At 48.6% G+C, this 15,910-nt stretch overlaps 1 protein-coding gene across 2 annotated transcripts in view; it reads left to right on the forward strand.

Moving 5' to 3' along the window:
• Sec14l1 (SEC14 like lipid binding 1) overlaps positions 1-15,910 on the forward strand; it is an 83,650-nt gene that overhangs the window by 64,706 nt on the left and 3,034 nt on the right. The window contains exons 9-17 of one of the 2 annotated variants that reach the window (XM_004630143.2): positions 390-478; positions 1,417-1,487; positions 1,940-2,111; positions 2,565-2,699; positions 4,673-4,807; positions 9,450-9,701; positions 10,756-10,934; positions 11,308-11,409; positions 13,056-13,607. In XM_004630143.2, coding sequence (XP_004630200.2) covers positions 390-478; positions 1,417-1,487; positions 1,940-2,111; positions 2,565-2,699; positions 4,673-4,807; positions 9,450-9,701; positions 10,756-10,934; positions 11,308-11,409; positions 13,056-13,071 — 1,151 coding nt within the window. In that variant the 3' untranslated portion in view covers positions 13,072-13,607. Of the gene's footprint in view, positions 1-389; positions 479-1,416; positions 1,488-1,939; positions 2,112-2,564; positions 2,700-4,672; positions 4,808-9,449; positions 9,702-10,755; positions 10,935-11,307; positions 11,410-13,055; positions 13,608-15,910 lie in introns of those variants that run through there. The other variant, XM_023713924.1, reaches the window with a different exon arrangement.

Genomic DNA, 15,910 nt, shown 5'->3' on the forward strand with positions numbered 1-15,910 from the left:
CTGGTACTCAACAGCATCATGGCCCCCTCCTCCATGGGGAGGAGGAGCTGGGGCCTCCGGCTCCCTTCGTTCCAGCAGTGCTGCCTCCAGGTCTGCAAGCTCTGTCGGTGACCTGTTTTTCTTTATTATTTTGTTGGAAGAAATATTGGACACTCGTGCCCACACAGAAATCAGCTTCCGTTTCTGAACACAGCAGAGAGCATCCACCTCCCCTACACGGAGGAGTGAGCTTGTGGGGGGATCTCTACTGTGGTCCTGGGGCTGGAACCCAGAACCTAGTGGGCGGCAGCAGGTGCTCACAGCCGCATGAAGGACGCTGTTGGGAGGGTGTCCCTTGCCTCAGTGGGGCAGTGCTGATAACAGCTTTTCCTCCCTCCTCTCCACTGCAGATGGGCGGCCGCTCTATGTGCTCAGGCTAGGGCAGATGGACACCAAAGGCCTGGTGAGGGCCCTCGGAGAGGAAGCGCTGCTGCGATACGTAAGTTTGGTGTGGGCGTTGGGTGCAGGCTGACCTGGCCCGCTGCTGCTCTGCCACAGGACGTGATCCCACAGCTGGCCTGCTAGCACAAGCCAGCCCTGATTTGCAGTTAGAAAGGGAAACCTCCTGATACATGTGAAGCGAATTTAGAAGAAGGCACAGAAGTTATAAAAACCCGCCATGGCAGCCTCAGTGAAACTGTGTGTCCATTGAAGATGTCTACTGGGAGCTGCCTTTCAGCTGTCCTTGGCCTTCACCCCAAGTCTGATCCTCCCAAGAGACTGTTCTTTCCCCTGGCACTTGCCCTGGTGCCAAGGCCTCTTTCTCCAGCCTGCGGACTTGTTGTCTACAGACCTCAGGCCACCCCGCACCTGCCCCAGACCTTTCTCTGTAGCCTCCACTGCTGGTAGTGGAGTTCCCATCCAGAAAAGAACCTGATCCTTAAAAACAAACATGTAAAAGGACACACCCATAATCCTATGCCCTGAGTAACCGTTGTTGGTGTTCTGTGCTGTCTTTTGTTAGGTTTCTCTCGCCCCTCCCCAGCTGTGTACTGACACCAACACACATTCGTGTGTGTGCACACTTGGAGATGTGGAGGGCTTCCTGTGCAGGGAGGCCTTGCCACTCCAAGTCCAGCCTGTCCACTTTCACCTCCTTGTCCTCCCCAGAGCATCTGTTCTGAGGACTCAGTCCCAGTGTCTGTTTTCTGCTCACCTGGTGATCCCTGAACTGACACAGGCTCTTTGCTGTAGATGAAGTGTTGTTTTCTGCTGAGAACAAACTTACCTTCTGTGTCAGAGATGCTTGGCGAGTGTGCGGTTCCCTTGGTGTCATGCTTGCCTGTGATGTGCTGCATCAGTGCCCTGTGTTGTCACGCGCACCACAGTGTTACCCTGAGACCTGCCCTGGCCCATCTTTACATTCTTTCTGTGCAGGTGCTCTCTATAAATGAAGAGGGGCTGAGGCGGTGTGAAGAAAACACGAAAGTCTTTGGTCGGCCTATCAGGTAGATAGAAAGTTTGTGTTTTCCTTTCAGCTTATTAAGGATATGAGTTAAATGTTTGTAGTTGATATTGTGAGCCAAGATACGGTAATTCCCTGTTTTCCAAGGTGTCCTAAAGATGAATTAAAATGCCAGGCATGTACCTGTTGACAGCAGGTTGGGTTAGCTTGTGGGGACAGGTGCTGTGCCTCACTTGCTGGTCACTGAGCATGTCTGAGAGCTTTTTATGACTGTTAGTGAGCATCACTTGCTTTGCACGTTCAGGACTGGTCTGTCACACTGCCTCAGTGTTTTATACAAGTATCTATAAATAGAATTCATAGCACTGTAATTAAACTGGAATATATTTGGAAATGGCTATAAATGACTTTTATAAAATCAAAAGAAAAAAAATATAAGATACAGTTTGCCAAGTATGCTGCCTACTGAATAACACATCTCAACACAAACTGCAGCTCCTGGACCTGCCTGGTGGACCTCGAAGGCTTGAACATGCGCCACCTGTGGAGACCTGGTGTCAAGGCCCTGCTGCGGATCATTGAGGTGGTGGAGGCCAACTACCCAGAGACGCTGGGCCGCCTGCTCATCCTCCGGGCCCCCAGGGTCTTCCCTGTCCTCTGGACACTGGTGGGTGTGATGCTGTTCATCAGGGACCCTTAATCCATTTGGAAACCAGCTAGTCATGCGTCCACATGCCCATGCTTATGACCTTGGGGCTTAACTAGTACGTAAAAAGCAAAATATGCAGAGATACAAACATTTTCAAACTTTTAAAGACAGGAATAGAAGCACAGTTTTTCGTATCTTTTAATGCTGTGCAAATAGGCCTTACAGAAAAAATACATTAAACTCAAACCCCCACACATAATACTGTAGTGTAACTTTAGTCTTTGAAAGTTAGCAGCAAAGCATATGTATATATATATATATATTTTTTTTTTTTTTTAAATGAGCAGAATATATTTATTGAGAGAAAGAAAGCTTCTGTCCCAAGAGGGACAGGAGGGGGGGCCCGAGCAGGTAGTTCCCTGGGAAGCAGCAAAGCATATTAAACTATTAATTTTTTCTGATTTTTTACAGGTTAGTCCATTCATTGATGACAACACCAGAAGGAAATTCCTCATTTATGCAGGAAATGACTACCAGGGTCCAGGAGGTCTGCTGGATTACATCGATAAAGAGATTATTCCAGATTTCCTGAGTGGGGAGTGCATGGTATGTATTAGGCAGGGAATTGCATATTTTAGCATTTGAAGAAATCATTTACACAATTACTTTTACAACTTTTAGTTTGAATTACTTTAATTTTACTTATCTGTCATCTAGTAGGACCAGTTAGGTTATTGTTAGTAATGCCTATTTTTTGTGTGTTACAGACTAATGAAAATTAGTTGTAGAACCCAAGTTTAGCTTGCTTTGTTCCCAAAACCTTGTGTAAATTAAGATTGGGGTATAGCTGATAAAGCGTTGTCTGACATGTGTGAGGCCAAAGTCTACTGGGGTACAACGCTGAGACAGTGCTTGGTGTTTCTCCCTTGACAGTAAATAAGCCAGGTAACATTTTCAAAGTAGGAAATGGAAAGAGCCTAGTTCTCTTTTATGTAAGTCTGGGGTTCTAAGAAAATGAGGTGCTGGGTAATAAGAAACTGGGGTTCTGGGTAAATCAGCCAGAGGCTTGCAAGTCCAGACTCTGTACTGTACAGTACTGCAAAGGCAGGGAGACTTAGACCTGGGAGGTCTTGCAGCCCGTGCTCAGCTGCCCTGCAGGGGGGGGGGGGACGACAGCCTGTAGAGGGTCCAGCTCTGGACACACATGGCAGCTGCCACCTTATCAGAGGTGGCTCCCTTGCCACCCTTCACACTGAAGTTAGCCTTTGAAGATGCTCACACACTCGGTCTGACTCCCTTCCTTGCTCTAGCTGAGGAATTGGACTTCTGTGGTACTCTTTCTAAATGATTAAGGCATTTAGAAAATGTAAGATTTTAGCTCGCAGTTTATCAGTTCTGCTTCAAAGAAATTGCAGTCATAATCATAGTCTAGAGCAAAGAGCCAGTAAATTACAGGAGTATAACTTAGCAAGTGCCTCGGAGATTAAGCCATGCGGCCAAGTTTGTGGAACACGCAAACTGCTTTTCTTGTAAAAGCTAACCATCCCGTGTTGTAATTACAACTGAAACGAGGAGCGCCTCATGGCCAGGCAGGCTGTCGCCTTCATCGTGTGAAGCTGATGCTGCGCCGTGCTGGTCGTGTTTCAGTCAGTCGGCTGTCTTGTGTGCTGCTTCCATAGCGAGACCTTGCAGCTCCCCGTTGTGGCCACTCAGGCTGCTTGTACAGGAGAAGCCTGTGGTGTCAGCTTTCCAGGGCTCTGGGCCATGTAACTGTGGGGCAGTCTGGTGATTTAACATTATGTCATTGTTGGGACATTCTTCCATCATGCTGAGGACCTAAGGACCTGTTGTGTTTGTTTTCTGTATAGTTGCTTTCCAGGGCTGCTGTTACAGAGAACACTTGGATTTTTATGAACTTGAGCATGAAGTCACTGAATCAGGGTTAAGAATTTCTCAATACATACAATTCTAATTCAACTTAACCTATTTCAAAGAGACTTAAAGAAATTATCCTTTATTAATTTTTAGGTTATGTCATAAACCAGTCATTTGACCTGAATTATATGTGAAGCTTTATTCATTAGTTATGTGTCTTAAGCATAATTTTTTAACCTCTGATGATGTGGATTGAACCTAGGGGCTCATGTGTGCTAGGTATAGGACATGTTTTACCACTGAGCTAGATATCCAGTTCTAATTATAATTTCTCATAAAAATAATGCCTGTAGTTGTTAAGAATAAAACTCTTCCCCTCACATGTTTTTCCTTTGCAGTACAATATGTTTTTTTAATTCTTACATAAACCAGCCTTAGTAATTGAGTCCAGTACCTCATGCATATTAGTGTGAATTCTGTGGTAAACCAGTTTCAACTTTATTCAAAGTAAAACACATGTATTCAAGTGGTTCTTGAAGTATTTTGCTAAGCAGTACAGAATATTTTATGACCTTGCCAGTGTTTTCCATTTTCTGAGCTGCTTCAGGAGCTGAATGCTCAGGGCCACAGTGCTGCCCAGCATGTTTTGTGTCCAGAGGGTTGGTTTGTTGGCACAGCGTTCACTGCTGCGTTTACATTTCCAGTGTGAAGTGCCAGAGGGGGGCCTGGTTCCCAAATCCTTGTACAGGACTGCAGAGGAGCTGGAAAACGAAGACCTGAAGCTCTGGACAGAGACCATCTACCAGTCTGCAAGCGTGTTCAAAGGCGCCCCGCACGAGGTACTCCTTGGGCTTCCCTGGCTCGGTGCTGATGCCGGGGGCCTAGGTGGCTGACTTTTCTGCACCCAGCTTGCTTCCAAGGTCTTTGTCCTGAGGTTTTGACACAGGAGATGTAGTTTGGTGAATACTGACATGGAGGATAGGTTTCTTTCAGAGTAAAAAAAATCACTATTGTTCTGATCTCCCTTTTACCTGGAGACCCTTGATACAGATATGAAGGGCAGGTCTTTACACGTGGGAGGATGATTTTCAAACCCTGAGTTCATTTATTAAATTTTATTTATTTATTTATTTATTTATTTATTTATTTATTTTGTGGAACCGGGGATTGAACTCAGGCCCTTGCACTTGCCAGGGAAGCGCTTCTACTTAACACTGAGCCATCTCCCAGGTGCCCAACTCCTGCGTTTGAATAGGGGTGATAGAGAAGTTTCACTTGTTTTCCCCTTGACTGGGCTTTGGTTATTTCTTAAGGATTTTGCTGACTTTTGTCAGTCTAAAGGAGTAAGGAACAAAGAGCACATCTCTGATTTGTCGTCTTGCTGTCACATCACGGTGCAGAGGCGAGGGTATTCCTGCTGGGCGCCACTGTGCATCTGTTCTTTTTTTTTTCCCCCCAGTACCGGGGATTGGACCCAGGACCCTGCGCTTGCCAGGCAAGCAGTTACTCTTCTGAGCTATCTCCCGGCCACCTGTGTGTCTTCTTTAGCACTGTATATAATGTGGAATGTGAGGATCGTGGTGGCCTCAGCTCAAGGAAGAGCTTGTGGCGGTGGCGGCTGCTGAGGATGTCAGCGCGTGCACAGAGCGGCAGTCAGTCACAGTCCAGTGCTGCCTGGGCCCGCAGCGGAGCACGAGTGCCCCTGATGCTGCCTGCAGCCCCTGCCTAGTGTGCCCTGCTGTTCATTGCTGATTTGTCTTTCTGCGCCGCTGGCTCCTCACTTGTGGGCACGGAGCTGAGGGGATGTTGGTGCTGCGGTTCGAATGGCAAGCACGCATGTGATGTGCCTCCCACATGGATCTCATAAGGACAGTCAAGCTTAGCTGTGTTGAGAAGCTTTCTAGATATTTCTTATTTGGAGGGAAGACTGAGAAAAAAAATCCTTGTTCATTGTTTACTAGATAGCTGTCCATCTTGTCTGTGTTACAAGAGCTTAGCAGTCTGGCTGTCTCCTGTGAATTAGGGGCACCAGTCAATGCCAAAACAACAATAAAAGGAAAAACTTCAGTTAGCCTTGGGGAATGAGGAAAGCACAAACATCACAGTAGGACACCTAAGTGAAGGCTCACTTACATGCACCCTGACGTCAGTGTCCCCATTGTGCATGCTGAGACGGGGGTGCCTGATGGCAGAGATCTTGGGGTGGATCTGCCCCCAGGAAGCTCTTGGCTGAACAGCTCTTAGCACCGCCCACTACCGCCCCCAAAGGTTGTGCTTGCTGAGTGCCAGGGCCCTTGAAGGGCGATCAGAAGCAGCAGTCAGCACGCAGTGGCAGAGGTGGGACCAGGGGCAGCCGGGCCAGGGGGTGTGGAGTACGCCGTGGGTGGAGGGGCAGGGCCATCCGTGACCCTGGAGCTGCATGCAGCCGCTTCTCGTCCTCGCATCTTCCCCCAGTCACCTTTGGAAACTCACTGTGATCATCCCTGCTGGGAAGCCTTACGTTGGCTCAGGGTAGAACCCAGGTTTGGAATTGGCACTCAGCACCAAGCACTACCCTCCCCGCCCCCCAGCCATGGTGCGTCACTTTTTTTTCTTCTGATCAGATTTTATTGGTACATTTTAGGTATACACAATGATCACATTCATCATAGAAAATTTGTTGCTATGTGTACATCACATAACATGATTCCTTTCCCTCATTACCCTTCCCTCTCTTCAAGCCCCTTCTTCCCTACCGATTTACAAAAGTTTTATTTCCATTTTTCCTTTTATCCTTTTTTGATTTTTCTCTTTCCTCCTCTCCATGTTCCCCTCCCCATTTGAAGAGTTTCTTCCTTTTTTTTCAGTTTGGAAGCAGATACTTTATTAACTGACCAAATCATAAAAAAACCATAGTAGCTACCTTAGTTCATCCTTCTAATAAGCCTGTTGATCTGGTCTTCCCTGTTTCCTGCATCTCCACCTTGCACAAATGGGTGGTCTTTTTCTTCATTCCACTTCATGGAAATGAAAACTTAAAACAGCCACAGGAAGTTATTTGCCTCTTTGAAGCGTTTTCCAGCAGTATAGATCTCATGAATTAGATCCTCCGTGCAGGTGATGCCATATTTACCAAGAGACAGAGCAATCAATGAATTATCTGTCAAGGCAGTTTGCTTCTTTCTGACTTTGCCACAGCCATGCTTGTACATTAGTTCATCCACTGACTTCAGGTGTGGGTGCCCCTGTGCAATATGTGGCTCCACAATTCTCAGCATGTTAACTGAAGCCTCTCAGCATGTTAACTGAAGCCTTGTTGAGCTTAGTGAAGGTACTCTTGAAGATTTGGTGAAGGCGAAGAAGCTGCAACACCTTGCGGCCCTTTGGGCTCCCACCATTGATGCCCCTAGTCTGGATGACAAGGGCTAGTTTGGGCTCTGCAGGGACCTAGAAGTTGCCAGCTTTTCTCGCCATCCCAGCCACTCGGATCTCAGTTCTGTACATCTGCCTGTACTCCTTATGACAGTGCCTGGCCTTTTCATAGATGAGCTTCCTCCTCGCCTTGTGAAGAGTCTTCAGGGCAGACTTCTTTCTCAGGCACTTTATTTTCAATTCTCGAGATGTCTTCGCTTTTTCTTAAGGGTTTCCAGGGGCTGGGGATACAGCTCAGCGGCATAAGCGCCTGCCGGGCAAGCGCAAGGTCCTGAGTGTGATCTCCAATACCACAGAAAAAAAACCACCAAACCCTTGTCTTAAGGGTTTTTAGCCCAGCAGGCAACTTCTCTCTTCTACATCCTCCATAGTTCCAGCTGGAAAAGAGCCTTTTCTTTCTATTTCACAGTACCTGTTATACATTCTGGTCCTTATTTACACTTTCACTTTCTCACACCAGAAAGCAGTGCAGTGTTTATACATGTATGTGTGTCTGATTTATTTCACTTAAAGAGTATGGTCTGAAGGTACGTCCGTTTACCTAGAAAAGTCATGAGCTTATCCTTCTATATGGCAGAGTAGTATTCCACTATATAAGAAAGCCACGTCTTCATTCACTAGTTGATGGGCACTTGGGTTGTTTCCAGGATTTGGCTATTAGAAAATTGCTGCTGTAACATATAGCACTGTGATGTGATGCTTTTAATTCTTTTGGGAAGATAACAAGAAGGGAAGTAGCTGGGTTGAGTGAAACCTCTAGTCCTATCTAGTCTTTTGAGGGATCGCCACACTGATTGTGCAGTGGTTGTACCAGTCTGTATTCCTAACAGTGGAGAAAGGTTCCTTTTTCCCCACAGCCCTGCCAGCATTTTTTATTGATTGATTTTTTGATAATAACCATTCTTTCTGGAGTGAGATGGAATCTCAGAGATGTTTTAATTTGTGTCGAGTGACCAGTGATGCTGAATTTTTTTTCATATATTTGACATTTCTGGTCCTTCATTTGAAAAGTGTCTATTCATCTCAGATGCCCATTTTTGGATGGGGCCTTTAAATCTGGGGGTCTGATTTGTTTGAGTTCTTTTTTCTAAATGTATTTGGTTGTTACAGGGTCTTACTACGCAGCTCGGACTCATAGTGATTCTCCTGTTTTCAGCCTCCCCAGTGCTGGGATTACAGGTGTGCACCACTACACTGCCCAGACTCTGTGGCCAGCTCAGCCTGCCCTGGGGGCGGGGCTGGCATGGCATGTGGTGCCAGGGCTCCAGCTGCTGTCCCTGCGCTTGCCTAAGCAGGTGCTTTAGTCTGCTGAGTTATCTCACCAGCTTTTGTGTTCTTTATATATTCTAGATAGTAATCCTTTGAGGAACAGATAGCAAACATTTTTCCCATACTGTGAGCTGTCTCTTCACTTTGTTGGGAGTTTCTCTTGTGCTAAAAAGCTTTTTAACAAGGTGAGATTCCTGTCGTTGATAGGTACATCACTTTCTACAAGGCTAGTGTACTGCTACTTCCCTCTGCAGGTTGGCAGTTGCCACCGTGCTCTTGCCCAGCTTGTGCCTGGCACGTAGTGGCCTCCCATCTTGCCTCATTTCTGCAGGGTTGTTGCTGTCTTCTAGTTCAGAGCAGTCCATGAGATCTCTGTGTCATCCTTAGGGTTCTGTCTTGGGTTGGGAAACTCCATTTCTTAGAGTGCTGTTTGAGACGGTGCAGGCTGATCCAGGCTATAAGTGTTGATCACAGAAAACACAGAGCTTGACATGCGCATGACACCTAGTGAGAACTGTTTTTTTTTTTTTTTTTTTTTTTTGCGGAACCGGGGATTGAACTTGAGCCCTTGGCTTGCCAGGGAAGCACTTATTCCACTGAGCCATCTCCCTGGTCCTGAACTGTTCTTAGAAGAGTGAGTGTCACTTGGATGGTTGGGTGACAGTAGAGAAGGCCATGTACTGGATCCATGCTGTTTCCTCCCTACACACAGTCCCACGGTGAAGTGCCTCGGGAGGCGTCCTGCCATTGCCGTGGGCCTTTGCTTGTGGGCTGGCTGCCTGATGCCTCTGTGTTTTCCAGATTCTCATCCAGATCGTGGATGCCTCTTCAGTGATCACTTGGGATTTCGACGTGTGCAAAGGGGACATTGTCTTTAACATCTATCACTCCAAGAGGTCACCACAACCACCCAAGAAGGACTCGCTGGGGGCCCACAGCATTGCTTCTCCAGGAGGGAACAATGTGCAGCTCATAGACAGAGTCTGGCAGCTGGGCCGTGACTACAGCATGGTGGAGTCACCTCTCATCTGTAAAGAAGGAGAAAGTGTGCAGGTAGAGTCATGCTTCTGGGGTTCTTGACGGGGCAGTGCTGGTTTTTGGCAGTAGGCATCCTTTGCATCTCCCCAACCCACTGGCGTCTGGTGATTTTGCCCAGTTACAGATGTGAGAAAGACCCAGGAAGCCAGGTGAGTCTTGAAGCGAGAAGATGCAGAACCAGGCAGGGATGTAGGCAGAACTCAAGATTTGCTGAAGTGTGTGCATCTTTGGACAGTGTATGAGAGGACAGAGAGGTGTTCCGGTGTGTACAGCAGGGTCTTGGATGACGTGGTGAGGCCTGTCTTGACCTGCTGTACTGGCTTCCTCCAGAAAGTGTGGCAGAGGCAGAGGTGTGAGCACTGTGGGTGCCCATTTCCAAGCAGGTGGCTGTGTAAAGTGCTGTGCGTGCATGTCTAATGTCCTGGCCACTGTCTTGTGTGCTCGTGCCACCCTGGTGGCCTCTGCCATCTCTGGACTTTGTAGCAGAGTGGGATTTGCTGTTCTCAGGGATAAGCCTGCTAGCGCGCTATAGTTCTACATACAGAATGAAAAGGAGTGTTTTGATCCCATTTTAAAAATAGTGAATCGTTTTAAGCAGTATCACAACCATTGATCCTAGAACTCATGGAGAAAGTCATTGCATAGGTTGACCTCACTGCAGATCAGTGTCTTTGACCCAAAGAGTGCTGGTAAGGTGACTGCAAGTGTGTAGTCTGGCCAGGGACCTTTACCAAGCCCTCCAGCCCAACTGAAGGGCTCCTCCTGAGCAGCCATTCTGACAAGCACCTGTTTTCTCATGGCCTTTGTCCTAAGGCGAATGGCTTCACAAGGCTGTGAGGCCTTAGAGGTGACAGATGCACTGTGTTCCTGTGGTTTTTCCAGCAGATGGAAGGGTATTGTCAGACCGCCTCTGATAATGACTTGAAGTAAGAGGTCCATAATCATATGGAGATGATGGCGGAGTCTGTTAAGTCCTAGTAAGACTCAGAGGCAGCTCCCTTGGCTCTTGAGAGACCCATTGAAGATGAGGACTTGGCAGGAAGTTCCTCAGCCACCTCCCTCTTTCTAGGGCTCACATGTGACCAGGTGGCCAGGCTTCTACATCCTGCAGTGGAAGTTCCACAGCATGCCAGCATGTGCTGCCACCAACCTGCCCCGGGTGGACGATGTGCTGGCCTCCCTGCAGGTCTCCTCTCACAAGTGCAAAGTGATGTACTACACCGAAGTGATCGGGTCCGAGGATTTCAGGTACTGTCTTCCCTTAGTGCAGCAGGGACCAGAGAGCTGTAGAGAGCTAGAAGTGGCATCAGGAGGGCTCGATGTGTGGCTGTGGACAGCAGGGGAAGCAGGTCTTTGGAGCTCTGCTGCAGCAGCAGCTTTAGACTCATTCATTGGCTCTGGCTCTGCACAGCTAGAGGGGAAAGCATCGAAGGGATAGAGCTGATTCCACTGTTGCTTAGTGCATGTTGTCACCAGTGTGCAGGCCCTGGGAAGCTATGTCCTCCATCCCCACTGCTACCTGGGAGCAGAGAGCAGGGTGGGCTCCACAATCTGGCAGGCAGTGTGGGCAGGGTGGCTCCTGCTGGGTCCTCACACTGTCCTATCCCTGTGCTGTTTGCAGAGGCTCCATGACCAGCCTGGAGTCCAGCCACAGTGGGTTCTCCCAGCTGAGCGCCGCCACCACCTCATCCAGCCAGTCTCATTCCAGCTCCATGATTTCCAGGTAGTGCCACGAAGCCTGTGCCTAGTGTTCGGAGGGGACGGCCGTGCCTCCTGGACAGCCAGCTGCGCTCCGCCTGCCTGCCACCCTGGGCGACGTTGTGCATACTCTGCTCGCCCTCTAGGTAGCAAATGCTTTCCAGATGGTAAATGTAGTCATTTGATCCCAAAACTATCTTGACAGGAAATTTTAACTCTAACCCTAACTTTAACTCAATAGCCATAGATTTTTGTATACAGCGCACACAAACGCAAACCAGAGCACAAGGGCTCTCTTGCAAGACAAGTAGTTTATATACTGGTTAAGTTAAGATTGACTTCGTCTCAGATGATGCAAAAAATTTTTCCAACCAACTCCGCCTTGCCCACTAGCGATTGACTGGCTCTGACATCCTGCAGAGACGAGCCCGCCTTCTCACTTGGGACAGACGCCTCCGCTGCCACTCTGGGCTGCGCTGCAGTCCTCCCGGCTCCCCGTTAGTCAGCACAGTCTGTGGACTCATGACAGCTCTCAGGTTCCTTTCTGCTGAGGACTCGGGCAGCCCTGGCTGGTCCACCTGCTGTTCCCAAGTGGGCACTGGGGGCTCACGAGGAGCTGCCAGTGGCTCCCCATGACTCGAGGAAGGCACCGCCACCATTAAACATTACTCTTCCTCCTTCCCACATCTTTTAATATTTCTGAGTGGGATTCTTCTGTCTGTAGCCCTGGGTGGGTTCGCTCCCTGCCCTTGGTGTGCTGTCTGCAGAGAGGCGCTGTGCTCTGCTCTTTGCCCTCCACTGTGCTTGCCAGCAGCTCAGCCTCCTTGGCCCGGTCAGTACCCTGCCACTCTCTGAGGGTGTTTTGCAAACAGCGGGCTGCACTTGCTCTTTCTTAGCTGTGGGCCTTGCGTAGTGCCATGTGGCTGGTGGAGGCCCTGCTTCTTTGCAAGTGGAATTGCAGTGCGGGTGTTTGTGTGCGTGTAGCAGGAGGGTGGGTGGGTAGAAATGTAGTTTAAATGACGGGAATCTTCACAGAAGCCAATCAGAAAATGAGAGGATTTGCCCTTTATATGTTCTGTTCAATGCCAGTTCCAGAGCCTGCTGTGTCTTGTGTGGGCCTCATTCTTTTTGCTAGCATTTTATAGGAAGGGTGGATTATGTACAGATCTGCCCAGAAGTTGTATAGGGCTGGTCTCCATGATAAAACAAATGCAATATGTTTTTGTGTGAGGCAGGAACTTTTAATGACGTGTGCCAAAGCCCATTTGGCTGTCACAGTGGGCACGGAGTCCTAGACTGCAGTGTCCTGCCTACTGTGAGGTGTCAGATGGGTGAGATTGTAGAAGTCAGGTGCACTCCCACGTGGGTGTCTGGTGTCTGTGGGGAGAGCCGAGCAGCCCCTCTGGCACCCTGCGCCCTGAGCCACAGGCGGCCTGCCTCCCTGCCTGCCTGTCTTGCTGCATGGCTCCTGTACAGGGCACCCTCCCGTGGCCCCGAAGCCTGACTCCAGGAAGCTCGGCCAGGCCGGCTTGCACACCTGCTCGCTTCTGGTAGTGCTTCCATCGCCAGGTTCTGAGGACCTGAAGATGGTCCCTTGCTCTCTCTCTCTCTCTGTCTCTATCTCTCTCTGTCTCTGTCTTTCTCTTCTCTCCCTCTCTTTCTCTGTCTCAGATGGCGATTTTGCTGACAGCTGCCAAGAAAACGCTTCACTCAACAGTCCACATGTGCCCAGAGATGTTTATAGAACTCTTTGAATTGCAGCCATGTCCCTGCCCCCCCATGCTGAAGATCTGTTCTTTTTAAGTTGATTCAGAAATGGCACTATTTTGTCCCCAAAGAACAACTGTATCTTTAATAAGAGTTCAAAGCACATGACTGCACAGATGCTGGGAGAGCCCCCTGAGGGACATGACACCTTGTCCTCCTTGCAGGAGCTACAGGACATGTGATTTGATCATGTCGTCTGCTGTCTTTCAGTGCCCTGCTACTTTTTAAAAGCTGCTGCTCTCCTTTCTTTTCTTCTTTTCAGAGCTAATGATTCTTTTCGTTCTCCCCTCTGATAGTAGTATCTTACTTCACTTTCCTTCCTAAATTTAATATTTGCATATCAAATTCTGTAAATGTTTTGTAAACATATTACCTCACTCTTGGTAATACAATGCTGATAGTCTTTAAAAGATTTTTTTATTGTTATCAATAATAAATGTGAACTGTTTAAGAAAAGTGTCTTTTTTTCTTTTTATTACTGTGAAAGTATCCCTTGAGAGTTTGAAGTTTATAGGAGACGGCAGACATTGAGGAACGCAGAGTGCCTCTGAAGCCAGAGAACTGGTGTCCTGGGAGCTCGCGGAGGCATTTGGCGTATGTGGGGCATGTTCAGTGGGCCAGGAGGAATCCCGCACACATGCTGCGCCGCTCCCTTGGCAGATGCAGGGGGCAGACCCCGCACTGGCAGTGCCCCGCTTCTCTATAGCCTGCATGTTTTGTCTTGACTCAGCTGGATCAGGCATGACTGTCCTGCTGTGGTACCCGATATGATGCACCTTTAGTTATAAAATGGGTTGCTTTAAGCAAGGTGCCCCCTCAGATCAGGCAGGGAGGTGTGACTCCTGCCGGTGCCTGGTACCTTGGCCCAGCTCCTGTGCATCGGGGGCTGCTGGCTCTGCAGCCTAGGACCAGTGGGAAGGCTCATCGGTGGCTTGGCAGAATACAGAGGCTGGTGGCTCCCCCAGTGGGAACTGTGAGGTCCTTCGCTGCCCTTGTGGAGGTCTGTCCTTTGTGGGACACAGCCACAGCCGGTGCAGGTGGGAAGCGGTGGATCCTGCGGATACCTTGCGTGCAGCCTGGCAACGTGTGGCTTAGCCCGGGTGGGGATTTGCCCACAGGCTGTCAAACAAGGTAACTTCCTAGCCTCAGCAGCACCCAGATGCTTCCTGGTGACTTAGCCAACTGCCGCCAAAGCAGAGAAAGGCTTTCACGGAGATTCTGCTTGTGCTCTGATGTGCCTGTATTGGTCAAGACGGGCCTGTTTTACCAGCTGTTGCTAGTGCTCCCATTCTGGTGGGAGCTGGAGGCAGCTGGAACCCAAGTGCACACTGACTGCGTTTCCCGTTGGGCCACCAAACCTTCCGTGTAGTCATCCTGTGTGACACTGTTTGCTTTCACACAGTACCACTGTGGCACTGTAGCTGAGTCTAAACACGGGATGCCTTCCAGCTCAGTCATGGGGAGTGTTCTCAGTGAAGTCCTCAGGGAACCAGCTGGATCCCTTTGGCCAAAAGAGTGGAGATTTGGAGAGCCAGTTCTGGTGAGGTGGTAGCATTTCCACGAGAAGAACAGGGTTGTCATACCTGAAGCCTGTTGACAACTGACCTGTACACTTTAAAGTGACAGATTGCTCATTTATTTTACCAAGATAATTTAAAATCCTGTGAAGGGTCCTGGAGATGTAGCTCAGTGGTACAGTGCTTGCATAGTATGCACAGGGCCCTCAGCTCAATTTTCAGTAACACAGTCCCATGGACATCACTGACAAGATGATAGGGTATCGCCAAGACCCTCAAAATAGGCGTAGGTTTTCAGCATCTGGGGACACGCAGAGTTTGAACACTGAAATGTAGGACTCAGGAATGGGCAAATGCGTGTGGCCCAAGTCCTGTGGGAAGCCTTGGCAGGAGAGCTCAGAGCCTGGAGGAGGCCTGGAGCTCCCCAGCCTGCCTGCCTCACTTGTCTTCCAAAGTGACTCTCACATCCCTTGCTGAGGTCCCACCACCAAGGCAACAGCAGGGGGCGCTCCGAGCCAGATCCCTGACCTTGCGCCAGTTCATCCTGAAGGCTTAGAATAATTTCCTGGAAAAATGAATGCTCAGAAAGTCCCAAAGTCAAGTGTATACAAAGTCATGGAGAAGCAGGAGCAGTTAACCCTACAAGTAACAACTAAACACTAAAAACTAACTTTTAGGGGCTGTGGTAGAGCTTAGCCGCACAGTGTCTGTCTGGCGAGCATGAGGTCCTGAGTTTGGTTCTCAATTCAAAAGCACAAAAAACTCCCTACCTTCAGCTAGACCTGGTGATACATGCCTAATCCAAGCTACTCAGGGATCCGAGGAAAAAAAGATGGCAAATTTCAGGCCAATCTGCGCAACTTAGCCAGACTTCATCTTCAAAAACAAAATTTTCAAACTAAGGGACTTGAGAAAATAAGATGTGAAAAGCATAAATGAGAACTAGAAAAACCCAGAAATGGATAACAGAACTCCAAAATTAGAAACAAAAGAGAAGCTCATTTCAGAAGTGGAGACTTAATTAGAAGGAATCTAAAAAAAATACACAGCTGATAATGCCGAGTGAAAAAGGATGACTATAAACCGAAAAGAAACACTTTGTGACAGTACTGAAGATAAACCAAACTGTGTATGTGTGTGATGGTGCGCATGTGTAATCCAGCACCCGGAAGGCCGAGGCAGGAGGATTGCAGGGTCCAGTCCAGTCCAGGCAATTCAGACTCTTGTTTCAAAATAGGAAAC

The sequence above is a fragment of the Octodon degus genome, unplaced genomic scaffold (genome assembly GCF_000260255.1).
Source record: "Octodon degus isolate 3935 unplaced genomic scaffold, OctDeg1.0 scaffold00033, whole genome shotgun sequence".
Classification (NCBI taxonomy): domain Eukaryota; kingdom Metazoa; phylum Chordata; class Mammalia; order Rodentia; family Octodontidae; genus Octodon; species Octodon degus.